The sequence below is a fragment of the Oryctolagus cuniculus genome, chromosome 18 (assembly GCF_964237555.1).
Source record: "Oryctolagus cuniculus chromosome 18, mOryCun1.1, whole genome shotgun sequence".
Classification (NCBI taxonomy): domain Eukaryota; kingdom Metazoa; phylum Chordata; class Mammalia; order Lagomorpha; family Leporidae; genus Oryctolagus; species Oryctolagus cuniculus.
This window is the reverse complement of record NC_091449.1, coordinates 33,803,223-33,819,584: the sequence shown is the minus strand read 5'-3', so window position 1 is coordinate 33,819,584 and position 16,362 is coordinate 33,803,223. Positions and strand designations below refer to the sequence as shown.

The 16,362-nt window shown below is 50.5% G+C and overlaps 1 protein-coding gene across 7 annotated transcripts in view; it reads right to left on the bottom strand.

Moving 5' to 3' along the window:
* Positions 1 to 16,362, bottom strand: part of TENT4B (terminal nucleotidyltransferase 4B) — a 91,044-nt gene that overhangs the window by 23,723 nt on the left and 50,959 nt on the right. For all 7 annotated transcript variants that reach the window (XR_007914690.2, XM_051833892.2, XM_051833895.2 and 4 more), the window contains one exon: positions 2,247 to 2,370. Coding sequence is in view for 6 of the 7 variants with exons in the window: in XM_051833892.2 (XP_051689852.1) it covers positions 2,247 to 2,370 (124 nt within the window). In the remaining variant the exon portion in view is untranslated. The remainder of the gene's footprint in view (positions 1 to 2,246; positions 2,371 to 16,362) is intronic.

Below are 16,362 nucleotides of genomic sequence, written 5' to 3'. Positions count from 1 at the left end.
CCACAGAAAACCACAGAACGCACAAAGCCGTAGGACACACCCTCAAAGAAGCCTAAAAGGTGACGTGCCAGGAACAAGCACCACAAAGCGGCAAAGAAACCCTGGGCACTTGTGGTGTTGCTGAGCGGGGCTGCGCCAGGAAACAAAACCAGCAGCTTCAGGAGAGCCGCGCCAGGACTCAGGCCAAGAAAACAGACTTCCAGGGCTGGCCATTCACTCAGCTACACAGAACGACACAGAGGGCCAACGCTGCGGCCCAAAAGCTTAATGTTCTGGCCTGCAGTGCCGGCATCCCATAGGGGTGCTGGTTCTAGTCCTGGCTGCTCCACTTCCAATCCAGTTCCCTGCTAATGCACCTGGGAAAGCAGTGGAAGATGGCTCAAGTCCTTGGGCCCCTGCACCCATGTGGGAGACCCAGAAGAAGCTCCTGGCTCCTGGCTCCTGATGAGCACAGCTCCAGCCATTGCAGCCAATTGCAGAGTGAAACTGTGGACAGAAGACCTCTCTCTCTCTCTACCTCTCTGTCTCTCCTCTCTCTGTGTCTCTGTGTAAGTCTTTCAAAAAAAAAAAAAAGAAAGAAAGAAAGAAAGAAAGAAAGAAAGAAAGAAAGAAAGAAAGAAAGAAAGAAAAAAAGAATGGAACAAGCTGGCACAAAACACCCATGAGGTTTGGTTCCATCACGTCCAGTAGCGGAGCAGCACGCTGAGGGCTGATTCGTCTTTCTTCCCTTAAACGCCAATCAGTCCTGAACAGTCAGCATGGGGGGAAAAACTCCAAGTCATTCGATCCAATGAAAATAACTAGGAAGCCCCACACTGGAAAGACTGCACAACCTGTCTGCCTTTAAAACAGGAAAAAAGGGGGGGGGGTGCATGGGGCTTGGCGGTGAGGACATCCACACCCCCCGGCACTGCCTGGGTTTGGCACCTGGTTCCGGCTTCCGGCCAGTGCAGCCCCCCGAGAGGCAGTGGTGATGACTCATGTGAGGGGGTTCTTGCCATCCACAGGCGAGACCGGGTTCTCAGCTTCTGGCTTCAACCCCTGACCAGCCACAGCTGTTGCAGGAAATTGAAGAGTAAACCAGCACATAGAGGTCTCTCGGTGTCTCTGCCTCTCAAATAAATAGTCTTTTAAAAAAAGTAATTAGAGGGGCCGCACTGTGGCACACCGGGTTAAAGCCCTGGCCTGCAGTGCCGGCATCCAGTATGGGTGCTGGTTCTAGTCCCGACTGCTCCACTTCTGATCCAGCTCTCTGCTGTGGTCTCAGAAAGCAGAAGATGGCCCAAGTCCTGCACACATGCGGGAGACCTGGAAGAATCTTCTGGCTCCTGGCTCTGGATCAGCACAGCTCTGGCCGTTGTGGCCACTTGGGAAGTGAACCAACGGATGAAGACCCCTCTCTTTCTCTTTGGCTCTACTTCTCTCTGTAACTCTTTCAAATAAATAAATCTTTTTTGAAAAATGTAATTAGAGGGGCCAGTATTGCGGCATGGTGGGTAAAGCTATTGCCTGCGATACTGGCATCCCATATGGGCACCGGTTCAAGTCCCAGCTGCTCCGCTTCTGATCCAACTCTTGGCTAATGTGCCTGGGAAGAGCAGCAGTTGATGGCCCAAGTGTGTGGCCTCATGGGAGATGTGGATGAAGCTTCTGGCATGCCCTAACCCAGTGCCAGCCGTTGCAGCCATCAGGGAAGTAAATCAGAGGATGGAAGATCTCTCCTCTCTTTCTCTAACTCTTTCAAATAAACAAATAAATCTTTTTTTTTTTTTTTTTTTTTTTTTTTAATTTTTGACAGGCAGAGTGGACAGTGAGAGAGAGAGAGAGACAGAGAGAAAGGTCTTCCTTTTGGCCATTGGCTCACCCTCCAGTGGCGGCCCTGGCCAGCACATTGCGCCGATCCGAAGGCAGGAGCCAGGTGCTTCTCTTGGTCTCCCATGCGGGTGCAGGGCCCAAGGACTGGGGCCATCCTCCACTGCACCTCCGGGCCACAGCAGAGAGCTGGCCTGGAAGAGGGGCAACTGGGACAGAATCCGGCACCCCGACTAGGACTAGAACCCGGGGTGCCGGCGCCGCAAGGCGGAGGATTAACCTATTGAGCCACGGCGCTGGCCACAAATAAATCTTAAAAAAAAAATGTCATTAGACCATAACCCTACAGAGAGTCGCACATGCAAGTGGGGCCTCTGCACAGGCGCCCAAAGACAAGGCCGCGGCCCGCGGCGCCAGCAGGCGGCAGTACTCACGTCAGCACTGGGCCACAGCTCCTTGATCACGCTTTCGATCCTGTTCACCACCTCCATGCGCATCTTCTCCTCCTCGGGTCTCGGGGACATGTACTCATAAAAATCACTGATTTCTTCATGCAGGCTGAAGACAAGACAAGAAGTTAACATGAGCAGGGCCAATCTCACGAGGAATCACGACCTTAGACAGCCTTACGTGATGACGTCCTAGAGCTAACTCAGCTGATGATCGTGCACTCAGAGGCCACCCTTCTAATGCTGCAACTCCAGCTAAAACGACAATCTGTGGGATTTAACAACAATAATAAGCCCAACAAATTAAATGAATCAAGAAGTCCCTTAGCAGAAGACTTGCTGGGTGCCGGTGATAAATTTTTTTAAGTACAGGCCCTGCCTTCTCCTTCACCCGCGGATCCACGACACGGGACCCAGGGGGCACGGCTGGGCCGTGGGGCGACGGCCCTCCCAGTGAGCCACACTGCCTTCCCTAGCGCCTGCTCACTGGGCTCAGGGCCACGCCAGCAGCAGCACAGTCCTGAAGAAGGGCTGGCGGACAGCGGCACCGTGACGAAGCTAAAGGCTTCCAGGGACCGCCAAGGACGAGGCAGCGAGCCAGGCACGTGGGGTGCACGGGTGGCAAAGGGGAGAAGCAGCTGGAGAGGAGGCGGGCCCCGCGTCAGAAGTTCAAGCTCTCCCCGTGAGACAGGAAGCTGCTTAAATGCTTCTAGAGGGAGCGGGGAGAAACTGCCTTCAGAAATGCAGTTTTAAGAGGATGACACTGGCAACTGTGCACAGAACGTGGCAGCAAAGGGGCAAGACTGGGCGCAAGGAGCACAGGCCCTAAGTCAGAGCTGAAGAAGGATGGGACAAAGCCCCCCCCCCCACGCTCGCACACACACTCAACACACACACATACTGTCACACACACTCACATACTCTCACGCACACACAACGGCCAGCCCAGGGCCTGACCAGCCCCGAGGGCGAGGGCAAGGCTGCCTTCCCGGGCTGAGGCTGGGGAAGGCACGAGGCAGGCAGAGTGAGGGCTTTAGGCAGGACTCCTTGCAAGGTGGGTGAGCCCGTGACGAGGGAAGAGTGCTGCCTGCAAGAGGCCCGCGCCCCATGGAGAGAAGGGAAGCTCAGGGGGTCTCACAGTCGAGCCCAGCGGGACAGACCCGCGAGCCATGTGGAGGGAGGCCGGGCGCTCCCATCAGTGGGTGCGCAGCACCCCGCCACACATAGCAGTCTTGCAGCAGGAGGACCTGTGCAGCAGCCGTGCAGCCCACACAGGGTCCAAGGCAGGAAGCTGAAAACATCAGGAGACCAAAAATGATTTTGAGGAAGAAAAAAGTCTGTCTCCCATCCCTACTGGCTGTGGCGTTCACTACATGGAATTCTGATGACTTTTAAAACGTGACTAAGCAATCAGCAGTCTCCACCCCCCTGATGTTTTATTTGGGACCGAGGGTCAAAAGGCTTGTGCTGCAGACTCAGGCTGTGCCCGAGGGCAGCTGTGTTTCCTGGGACACATCAGGTACAACACACGGGCTGGCCAGCAGGAGTCTCTCCAGGCCTCTGCTAAGGAATAACTCATAACTGTTTTGCCTGTTCCCCTGAGGTTTGGCTCAAACCCAGTGTGAGTAACCATGGGGACCACCATACACCCAGGCCTACAGTTTCTCGCACGAAATTACAAAGCAGAACCCTGCAGTGACCTGCACTCTGGCATGAGCCCACGACAGTGCTGTGACCACGGCACACAGCTCCTCCCATCCTTGGATCTCCAAAGCGAGGTCTTTGAGATGGTGATTCGCAGGATGGGGCAGAAGGAGCAGGCCTTGGTTCGAGAGTTGGGACTGCACAGAGGGGAGAGGCGCTGAAGGCTAAAGTGACCCCTAGTGGCCACTGATGGAATCAGCTGTGCTTGTGCTGGCTTCCAGGAGCTGTGGGCAGCTTCACAAGGCGGCCAGGAGGCAGGCACCCAGGGACACTTCCAGACCTCACTCTCAGGTGCCTCCAGCTGCCTGTTTATCTGTATCCTTTAAAAATCCCCTTTATGATAAAGCAGCAAGCATAACTGTTTCCCTGAGTCCTGCGAGGCTCTCCAGCAAATGAATGAAACCCAGTTTAAAGCTGGTGGGTCAGAAGTGTGGGACACACGTGGGGCTTGCGAGAGAGCGCCATCAGGAGTGGGAGGTGCTGGGGACCAAGCTCTCCGGCCGCGGGGTCTGCAGCAGCTGCAGGACACCCGGCTGCTGCGGCCCAGAACCGCTGGCTCGCTCGGTGTGAGGAGGAATGCACTCAACGGGCATTTTGTCTTGTGAGTGTACAAGAGGAGAACCAGAGTCTGTTCTTCCTGCACATGCACCTTCTATTAGGATATCAGTATTTTGTACATAAAAAGAAAAGTAAGCAAAAAGACGTAAGTTGGGGCTGACACTATGCACAGCATGTTTAGCCGCTGCCTGCAATGCTGACATCCCATTTGGATAGCAATGGTTGCTCCACTTCCAATCCAGCTCGCTGCAAATGCGCCTGGGAAAGCAGTGGAGAATAGCCCAAGTGCTTGTGCACCTGCCATCCACATCGGAGACCTAGAGGAGTTCCAGGCTCCTGGCTTTGGCCTGGCCCAGCCCTGGCCATTGTGGCCATTCAGAGAGTGAGCCAGGGAATGAAAGATCTCTCCTCCTTTCTCTACAACTCTCCCTTTCCAATAAATAAATAAATCTTTAAAAAAAAGGACACAAGTTTCCCATTTATAAAGGAAAAGTAATAATATCAAAGCAGTATGATGAAGTAAGTACCAGCCAGAACTGTAGAGTATGCCAAAGAGAAACATAATTAATTTGCTGAGACAAAACTTCCATTATTCTAAAAATTAATAACAAAAAGATAAGAAAGACACATGAGAACATTTTTCCACATTAGAAAAAAGTGTGACTTACAGATAATTTAGGGCAAAATACAGAGATGAGAAAACATGACTTGCATTTTTGCGGAGACCCTACTACAGAGGGGAAGTGCTGAGCTACCGAACGGCCCTCAAAGGCAAGAGCCCGCTTTGCACCCCTCTGGCCGGGCTGCCCTGGGGCGGGGGTGTGCTGCTCAGGCAGGGTTGCGGCCTCTCTGATGTCCGGGAGGCCAGGGCAGGCAGGTGACTGGCCCCTGGCCCTCTGCAGCGCCTGCCAGTATCTACTGAAGGTAGCACAGGATACCTGTCCAGTGTGGAACCTGCCCCGGGCGACCCCACAGCTGTTGCTTTCCAACACCCCACCCTTTTATTATCAATTTTGCATCTGCGTGGAGGTGCTGACAAAATGCTATTCAATAACAGCCAATGGGAGGCTGGCACCGTGGCACAGCAGGTAAAGCTGCCGCCTATGACACGGGTATCCCGAATGGGTGCCGGTTTGAGATCCGGTTGCTCCACTTCCGACTCAGCTCCCTGCTGATAGCCTGGGAAAGCAGTGGAAGATGGCTCAAGTGCCTGGGCCTCATGTTTAAAAAGATTCTCCTTCTTTCCATCTTCCACAAATATTTCCATGAAGACAGAGATATCTGACAAATGATGATCACCACAGAATTCTCTGAAATACTAAAAAATTGAGAAACCCCATCAGTGGATCCAATTCAGCAAGCACAGACACACTCAGCGATTTCCTTTACAGCCAAGACCTCATTACAGAGAACGTGAAGCTATGCAGGCTGACAGAGAAAGAGGGAAGATAAGTTTAAAAGAAAAACCATGAACAGTGTGTTCGGCAGGATCCCGTCTGTGGGCACTAAAAAGACACACGATGCACACAAACAGCCCCAAGGTATGTCTCTGTTTGCACCACCGTTTTCCTGAAGAACTGCTACCTGGAGCCAGCACTGTGGCACAGCGGGTAAGGCTGACACCTGCAGTGCTGCCATCCCATATGGGCACCAGTTCCAGTCCTGGCTGCTCCACTTCTGATCCAGCTCTCTGCTATGGCCCAGGAGAGCAGTAAAAGATGGCCCAAGTCCTTGGGCCCCTGCTCCTGGCTGCGGATTGGCACAGCTCCGGCTGTTGCAGCCATCTGGGGAGTGAACTAGTGGATGGAAGACCTCTCTCTCTCTGTCTCTCTGTAATTCTGCCTTTCAAATAAATAAATAAATCTTTAAAAAAACAAAAACAAAAACCTGTTACCCCAGATTACATTAGGGAAGAGAATCCTGCCCAGGGGAAGGCACCTGCAGGAGAGTGTGGAGGATTAATTTTTATCTTGCATCTCTCTGTACTATTGTCGTTCTTTTTTTAAGCCACCAACACACATTTATTTTTCTGCTTTTCTAATAGATTATTGACTGGTGAGATTATGGTCACAGGTTGTGTCCTCACTTGACATTTTTGCCCTTACCCTGAAATGAAATGTCTACACGCCATTGTTAACAACGATTACATCCAAGAAGTGATTCAAGGGGATAAAAATTAACTTTTTTAAAAAAATATTTTTATTTTGGGGCCGGTGCTGTGGTGTAGCAGGTAAAGCTGCCAGCTGCAGTGCCAGCATCCCATATGGGCTCTGGTTTGAGTCCCGGCTGCTCCACTCCCGATGCAGCTCCCTGCTGATGTGCCTGGGAAAACATCAGAGTGATGGCCCAAGTACTTGGGTCCCTGCACACATGTGGGAGACTAGGAAGAAGCTCCTGGCTTTGGATCAGTCCAGCTCCAGCCACTGTGGCCATTAGTGGAGTGAACCAGAAGACAGAAAATTACTGTCTCTCCCTCTTTTTCTCTCTCTGCAACTCTGCCTTTCAAATCAATAAAATAAATATTTATTAAATAAATTCTTTAGTAAATAAGTAAAATAAAAAATTTTATTAAGATTTTTATTTTATTGATTTGAAAGGGAGAATTACAGAACCCATTTGAGTTCAGTCTCTAAATGGCTGAAATGGTCAGAGCTGGGCCAGACCGAAGCCAGGAGCCAGGAGTTTCTTCCAGGTCTCCCACGCAGGTGTGGGAGCCCATGCACTTGGGCCATCCTCTGCTGCTTCCCCAGGCACATTAACAAGGAGCTGAATTGAAAGTGAAGCAGCCAGGACTTGAACCAGCACCCATATGGGATGCCAGCATTGCAGATGGTGGCTTTACACATCGGGCCAGCACCTTAGCGTAGCAGGTAGAGCCACAGCCTTCAGTGCTGGCATCCCATATGGGCACCAGTTCAAGTCCTGGCTGCTCCACTTCCAATCCAGCTCTCTGCTATAGCCTGGGAAAGCAATGGAAGATGGCCCAAGTGCTTGGGCCCCCATTACTCACATGGGAGACCTAGAAGAAGCTCCTCGCTCCTGACTTTGGCCTGGTTCAGCACTGGCCATTATGGCCACCTGGGAAGTGAACCAGTGGATAGAAGATCTCTGTGTGTCTCTCCCTCTCTCTTTCAAAATAAACAAACCAATCAAAGTGCAGAGTATCTGGGGCTCAAACCAGGTACTTTAATATGGGATGCGGGCACATCAAGAGGAGGCTTGACCCACTACACCACAGTACCTGCCTCCATTATGTATGCTTAAAACAAGACTTTATAATAAGAAAAAACACTTGGCTGCTGGCGCTGTGGCATTGTAGGCTAAGCCCTCACCTGCAGCACTGCTTCATGTCCCGGCTGCTACTCTTCCAATCCAGCTCTCTGCTATGGCCTGGGAAAGCAGTAGAAGATGGCCCAAGTGCTTGGGCCCCTGACCCACGTGGGATACCTGGAAGAAGCTCCTGGCTCCTGATCAGTGCAGCTCCGGCCATTGTGGCCAACTGGGGAGTGAACCATCGGATAGGAAGACCTCTCTCTCTCTCTCTCTGTCTCTCTCTCTCTCTCTGCCTCTCCTCTGTGTAACTCTTTCAAATAAATAATAAAAATATTTAAAACACACACACACTTAAAGGAGAAAGACTCAAATTATTCGAACAACCTAGCCTCAGAGACCAAAAGTTTACACACCTGACAACTGGGGAGCCTGAGCAATTGTGGCAGGGACTCAGCAGGTGGCCAGTGGGCAGCGCTGACCCCTGGTGACACAGAGGGCCCCCAGGCTCGGGCAGTGGGACAGCACACTCCACGCTGCAGTTTGGGAAGCTGCCATGTGCCTTCGCGTGTGGAGTGGCGTTTCTGCTGCTCTGTGGCTCATCCTTTCTGGAGGTTTTCACACTTCGATGTGCGCACACACAGGCACTCAGTTCTGGCAGCATATAAGGGTCTGCACCGGATATGGCCTTGGAGCGACAGGGATTTACAGCCCTTGGTACACTGCACCTGCTCCAAGGCTGGCAGCCCGAGGGTGATCGCCACACGACCTGAGCGCCACCTTCAGGACTGCAGTGTGCAGTGTTCTACAAAGAAGCTGTCACAGACACGCGGCCAGCTACCAGCAGACACCTGTCTGAGATGTCACCCGGACTAAAGCGTCCAAAACACAATTATCTTTCTCCCAGATCTACTCCTGCTGCACCTCCTTCCCTCGGGAGTTCCCACTTCCCGCCAGACACTTCAGCACCTGCCCTGGCTCACCCTCCTCCCCACCCTCTGAAGACCGCTCCTGGGCCTCCAATCCTCTACCGAAACCCAAACACCTCCCCATCAGACCTTGTCCCTGCATCTTCCCTGCCACTACTCAGGGTCAGGTCCTTAACTCTGCAGCGGCCACCCAGCTGTGTCCCTCCACTCACTTCTCCCTTTGCTAGGCCCTCTCCGTTCCGTGTGCCCACCCAGGTCCCCTTCCTCATGGGGGTCACTTCTTAACTCCTTGTCACAGTCGCCTCCGGTCCGACCCCTCTTCTCCCTGCACGGCCTTTTCCAGAACAGGCTCACATGGGCAGGCCAGAGCCAGGGGAGACTCTCTTACTCTTTTTTTTTTTTTTTTTTTTTCCAAGATTTTATTTATTTGAGAAGTAGAGTTACAGATGGAGAGAGAGGTGTCCCATCCGCTGGTTCACTCCCCAGAAGGCCACAATGGCTGGAGCTGGGCCAATCCGAAGCCAAGAACCAGGAGCTTCTTCCGGGTCTCCCACGTGGGTCAGGGGCCCAAGCACTTGGGCCATCATCTTCTACTGCTTTCCCAGGCCATAGCACAGAGCTGGATCAGAAGAGGAGCAGGTGGGACGCGAACCTGTGCCCATATGCGATGCCAGCACTGCAGGCGGCAGCTTAGGCTGCTACGCCACAGCGCCAGCCCCCCTCTCTTACTCTTCCTTTCCTGGTGGGAGCCAGGGACACAGTGGCTTCAGAGCCTACGCAGTGCCTCTCAGAGCACCAGGCCCCTGCTCCCCTGCAATGACAGGCTTCCCCATCACACTCGGCACCCCCTGCGGTGGCCGTGTGCCCAGGCCCAGAAATGCGCCTCCTCGGGAAGGGACCCTGCCCCCGTTCGCGGGGAACATCTATCCCCGCCCACGTCCACATGGCGCCAAGGGAGACGGACATGCAGTGGGTGAGAACGCCAGCACCAGAAAGGAGCGCAGCCCCTTCTCAGAGGTAGCCCGGGGAAATCCGTCTCCCCGCGCTCAGAGGCGGGGTCCTAGGAAGCAACCCACAAGCAGCACGTGACGTTTTTACAAGCCAAGGTGTGCAAGTATTTCAAGAATCGAATGCCCTAACTGCTCCGTATGTGAAGGTCTGCACGGCGTGTCTGGTTCTCTCCAGAGCTGGGAATGATCCCAGTCACTTGCAAGAAGCCACGGCTGGCTAAATGGAAAGATCACCAGCCCGGAGCTCGGAGGAAAACACCCTTCCCCTGTTCTATTTGCGGGCAAGCAGCTTATTCACACCTCCAGATAATTCTCACTATCGCCCAAGATTTTTTTAAAAATGAAAGGGATGATGAGGTAAAATTACTTAAAAAGATCAAGCCCACACATCTCACTTCCAGGAGTGCTGCAGGCTGGCACAAATGGCTATTCAGTGAAGGACCGCCCTGCCCGCTGTGTTAACAGCCGCCCCGCCCCCTGCTTATTAAGACGTGGGAGTAGAAGAGCAGAGAACGGACACTGGTCCCTGTCTCCCAGATGACAAAGTTTTCATTTCGTCCTTCTTTTCTGAGGTGCTGGTCCTGGCTTTCCTAGAGATGAGAGCATTCCCTTCCAATGCCACTGCCTGTTGCTCTCCATTTCTGTAGGCCAATGTTCCAGAAGATGGCTTCAGCTGGCGTCTCTCTGCACGCCCCCCCCGCCCCCCCCCGCCCCCCCGCTTCACAGCCACGGCCAGAGAGATGGAAACCATCTGTCTTCCTACCCCCAAGGCCCTCTCCCTGCCACCCAGGCCTGCCACTACTTCCAATCAATTACGAGCTAAGTAAAGAGAGAGAAGGAAAAGAAATCCTTAGCCGCGAGTTGCTGTGCCTAATTCTAGTCAATAATTCTTTTCCCCTTTCCAGTAAAAATTCTCAGCTTCCCACGGCTGAGTAGCCCAGCCAAATCAGTGCAAAGTTACAAAGCCTCAAGCAGAATAGCTGACAGTATTGCCCTACTAATCTCAAATATCTTGAAACGTCACTTAACACATGTATTCCTCAAACGGGAGGCCCTCAAATATCTGTGGGGTGTGGGGGGAAACCACACGCACAGGAGAGCGAATCCTCTCTTCAGCCACCAGGCCCAAATGCCAGTGAGAACAGTGAATTCTGCAGCAATCCGCCACAGCCCGAAACTCAGCAATAAAGCACAGACGTGGCCAGCCCTCGGGATTCTTTTAATGATTTATCTGAAAGTAAGAGTTACAGAAAGGGAGACACACACATGGAATATCCTGCATCCACTGGTTCATTCCCCAAGTGGCCCAACGTCCAAAACACACGGGAGGTGTTTATTTATTTATTTATTTTTTGACAGGCAGAGTTAGACAGAGAGAGAGAGAGAGAGAGAGAGAGAAAGGTCTTCCTTCCATTGGTTCACCCCCCAAATGGCTGCTACGGCCGGCGCGCTGTGCCAATCCGGAGCCAGGAGCCAGGTGCTTCCTCCTGGTCTCCCATGCGGGTGCAGGGCCCAAGCACTTGGGCCATCCTCCACTGCCTTCCCGGGCCACAGCAGAGAGCTGGACTGGAAGAGGAGCAACCGGGACAGAATCTAGCGCCCAGACCAGGACTAGAACCCGGGGTGCCAGCACTGCAGGCAGAGGATTAGCCTAGTGAGCCGCAGTACCGGCCAGTTTATTTGATTTTTTAAAGATTTATTTATTTATTTTGAAAGGCAGAGTTACAGAGAGGCAGGGGAAGAGAGAGAGAGAGAGAGAGTTGTTTTCCATCCGCTGGTTTATTCCCCAAATGGCCACCATGGTGGGAGCTGGGCCAATTCCAAGCCAGGAGTTTCTTCCGGGTCTCCCAAGCAGGTTCAGGGGCCCAACACACACTAGCAGGGAACTGGATCGTAAATGGAGCAGCCGGGACTTGAACCAGAATCCATATGGGATGCTGGCACTGTAGGCTGGTGACTTTATCTGCTACACCACAGTGCCAGCACCCCCAGCCCTAGTATTTTTTTAAAAATGATAAATTCTTGGGGCAGGCACTGTGGCATAGCTGCAGCACCAGCATCCCACATAGCAGGGCGCAAGTTCAAGTCCCGGCTGCTCCACTTGGGATCCACCTCCCTGCTAATGTGCCTGGGAAAGCAGCAGCAGATGACCGGAGAACTTGGGTCATCCCTGCACCCACATGGAGACCCAGAGGAAGCTTCTGACTTCGGATCGGCCTCACTCTGACCATTGCATTTGGGGAATAAATCAGCAGATGGAAGATCTCTCTATCTCCCTACCTCCAACCCTATAACTCTTTCAAATAAAGAAATATTTTTTAAAAATGATAAACTCTTAAAAGAAGTATGTAAATTTACAGTTGTTTGGAAAACATAAAAATCATTTATTTGCCTATCCCCTTAACAGCAGCAAACATAGCCATGGGTGACTCCAGGCCAAAAACCTGATGAAACTGCTTTATGCCATGTGAGAGTCAGCAGAAAGCACAGTGGCCCTATCACGGTCACCAGGCATGTCACCTGATATGATAAACACGACTTCAGCACTGCATATCATTCTAGCATAGGAACACGCGCCATTTGCCACAGGCCCTCACTGTGGAGCATTTAGGTCACTTCCAGTTCTTCACTCAGAATATAATTAACATTACAATGCTTGTATCTGCACATAGATCTGTAATCAACTCTAATTTTTCTCTGAGAATCAATTCTTAGAAGTGGAATCCCTGGGAGAAGGGTGTGAACATTAATACTTTTTGAAAATACTCCCAAAATGTCCTCCGCCAGAAAGGATGCTGATACAAACCCCAGGGAAATGCAAAAGGCTCCTTCCCCAACCTCCACACCAATGTTTATTCGTTGACTCTTGCTTAAGGTGGGAATTTTCTCCAGCTTACTGGACAGCTGTATTCTCTTTCAGTTCATTTCAATAAACTCTGCTGGGAATTGACGCAATAGTTTAAGGAGCATGAGCTGGAATCAGACCTCAGCATCACCACTTACTGCACAGCGAGTGTTCTAGCTCTCCAACCCTGTTTCCCACCGATACAAGGACAATAGTAATACTTGTCTTGGGGCCAGCACTGTGGCACAGAGGGTTAAGCCAACATCTGCAGCACTGGCACCCATATGGATGCTGGTTCGAGTTCAGGCTGTTCCACTTCCAATCCAGTTCCCTACTAATGCGCCTGGGAAAGCAGCAAAGGATGGCCCAGGTGCTTGGGCCCCCAGACACGGAGGAAGCTCCTGGCTCCTGGCTTTGCTTGACTCATCCCAGGCCATTGCAGTCATTCGGGGAATGAACCAACAGATACACTCTCTAACACTCTCTTTCTCTCTTTGTAACTCTGCCTTTCAAATAAATAAATCTTAAAAAAAAAATAATAGCAATACTTGTGTTAGAGGGTTTCTGTAGGAATTAAACAAAAGTATGAAGGGCTTAGCACAGGGTTTACTATTTACCTAGCACAAAGGTAAGCCCTCAATAAATATCACTTATCACTAATTAATAACAAATATTTAATTCCAAATATAAATTTAAAACAAAACAGTATAGACAAAACATAACACGTGTGCGGGTCTGAGTGAGACATCAGGCCATAAATCTGAGAACTTGGCCGTTAAGTGTTTCTTTCCTATGTATTTCCAAGGGCTTTTTCACCTTGACAGAAAAATATCTTTCAAGCCACGGGCTCGGAGAAAATATTTCAAGGAGCACTTACTCTATTTGCTGCCAAATTCTAGAATTGAAAATAAAGGCAATTAAGATTAAAAAAGATAAAAAAGAAAATATTTGCAAAATATTAGTATCCAAAATATACAAAACTCAACAATAAGAAAAATGAACAACTCATTAAAGACTGAGCAGGGGCAGGATGTGCATCTGACACAGTGGTTAAATCACTGCCTGGAACACGTATCAGAGGGTCTGCATCACAGCATCAGCTCCGCTCCAATTCCAGCTTCCTGGGAGGGAGCAGGCGATAGCCAAGTGGTTGGGTCCCTGCCCACTCAAGTGGGAGATCAGACTGAGTTCAGGCTCTCCTGTCTTTCTCCCTCCCTCTGCTGCTGTCTTCCAAATAAATAAATACAGCTTTAAAATGGGCGAAGGACCTAAACAGACACCTCACCAAAGACAATATTCAGCTGGCAAGTAAGCACATTAAAAAGATGCCCAGGACCAGCACTATGGTGTTGTAGGCTGAGCCTCCTACTCGGCACCAGCATCCCATAGAAGCGCTGGTTCCAGCTCCCTGCTTTGGTCTGGGAAAGCAGCAGAAGATGGCCCAAGTGCTTAGGCCCCTGCATCCATGTGAGAGAACCAGAAGAAGCTCCTGGCTCCTGGCTTCAGATCGGCACAGCCCTGGCCACTGTAGCCATCTGGGGAGTGAACAGCAGATGGACGACCTTTCCCTCGGTCTCTCCCTGTCTATAACTCTCTCTCAAATATATTTTTAAAAAAGGTGCTGGGGAATTGCAGATTAAAACAGTGAGATTCTACTACGCACCTATCCTCATGGCCAAAATCCAAAGCAGTGGCAGCACCAAATGCTGGGGGTGGGGTGGGGTGGGGATGCTCGGCACTGCAGTGCACGGCCTGGCAGTTTCTTGCAAAAACAAACATACTCTTAGCATACAACTCAGCAGTCCTGCTCTTTGTTATTTACCCAAAAGGATTAAAACCATGTCCTCACAAAAACCCGGATCCTTGCAGCAGTTTTACGTATAGCTGCTAGAACTTGGAAGCGCCCAGATGTCCTGCAGTAGGGGAATGCCTAAGTAAACTGGCACACCCATACAATGGAGTATTATTCAGCACTAAAGAGAAACCAGCTATCCAAGCCACAAAAAGACATAGAGAATCCTAAAAGCAGACTGCAAGAAAAAGAAGCCATGGGGCCGGTGCCGTGGCTCACTTGGTTAATCCGCTGCCTGCGACGCTGGCATCCCATATGGGTACTGGGTTCTAGTCCTGGTTGCTCCTCTTCCAGTCCAGCTCTCTGCTGTGCCCCAGGAGGGCAGTGGAGGATGGCCCAAGTGCTTGGGCCCCTGCACCCGCATAGGAGACCAGGAAGAAGCACCTGGCTCCTGGTTTTGGACAGGTGCAGCGCCGGCCATAGGAGCCATTTGGGGAGTGAACCAACGGAGGGAAGACCTCTCTCTCTATCTCTGTCAAATAAATTAAGAAGAAAAAAATAAAAAAGAAAAAGAAGCCAATCTGAAAAGTTTAATGTGTTGTATGGTTCCAACTACAGGAAAAGCCAAAACACAGACACAAAAATGAAAAGATCATTGGTTGGGGCCGGTTTTGTGGTGCAGCAAGTTAAACCTCAGACCTGCAGTGCTGGCATCCTAAATGGGCACCGGTTCTAGTCCCAGCTGCTCCTCTTCTAATCCAGCTCTCTGCTATGGGCTGGGAAAGCAGTAGAAAATGGACAAAGTGCTTGGGCTCCTGCACCCATGTGGGAAGACCAGGAAGAAGCTCCTGGCTCCTGGCTTCAGACAGGCTCAGCTCCGGCCATTGCGGCCATCCGGGGAGTGTATCAGCTGATGGAAGACCTCTCCCTCTCTCTACTTCTCCCTGGGACTCTTTCAAATAAATAAAATAAATCTTAAAAAAAAAAAAAATCATTGGTTACCAAGGTTTGGTTGGGAGGCAGAGCACAGAGGATTTTTAGAGCAGTAATAATTCTGACCCTTCTATATGGCACTATGGTAGCTCATACAGGCCATTATACATTTTTTTTTTATCTTTTATTTAATGAATATAAATTTCCAAAGTACGACTCATGGGTTACAATGGCTTCCCCTCCCATACCGTCCCTCCCACCAACAACCCTCCCCTTTCCCACTCCCTCTCCCCTTCCATTCACATCAAGATTCATTTTCGATTATCTTAATATACAGAAGATCAGCTTAGTATACCTTAAGTAAGTATTTCAACAGTTTGCTCCCACACAGAAACATAAAGTGAAAAATAATAGATGATTTTTTTTAAATGATGATGAAATCAGATCAGACCTATTGTCATGTTTAATCCCAGTGAGAGTCAAGTTGGGAATTGAAAATTTCTTTCTTTTTTTTTTTTTTTCTTTTTTTTTTTTTTTTTACAGAAGATCAGTTTAGTGTACATTAAGTAAAGATTTCAGTCGTTTGCACCCCCATAGAAACACAAAGTGAAATATACTGTTTGAGTACTCGTTATAGCATTAAGCCTCAGTGTACAGCACGTTAAGGACCGAGATCCTACATGAGGAGTAAGTGCACAGTGACTCCTGTTGTTGACTTTACCAATTGACACTCCTGTTTATGGCATCAGTAATCTCCCTATGCACCAGTTATGAGTTTCCAAGGCTATGGAAGCCCCTTGAGTTCTCCGACTCTTATCTTGTTTAGACACGGTCATAGTCAAAGTGGAGGTTCTCTCCTCCCTTCAGAGAAAGGCACCTCCCTCTTTGAAGACCTGTTCTTTCCACTGGGATCTCACTCACAGAGATCTTTTTGCCAGAGTGTCTTGGCTTTCCATGCCTGAAATACTCTCATGGGCTTTTCAGCCAGATCCGAGTGCCTTTAGGGCTGAATCTGAGGCCAGAGTGCTATTTAGGACATCCGCCATTCTATGAGTCTGCT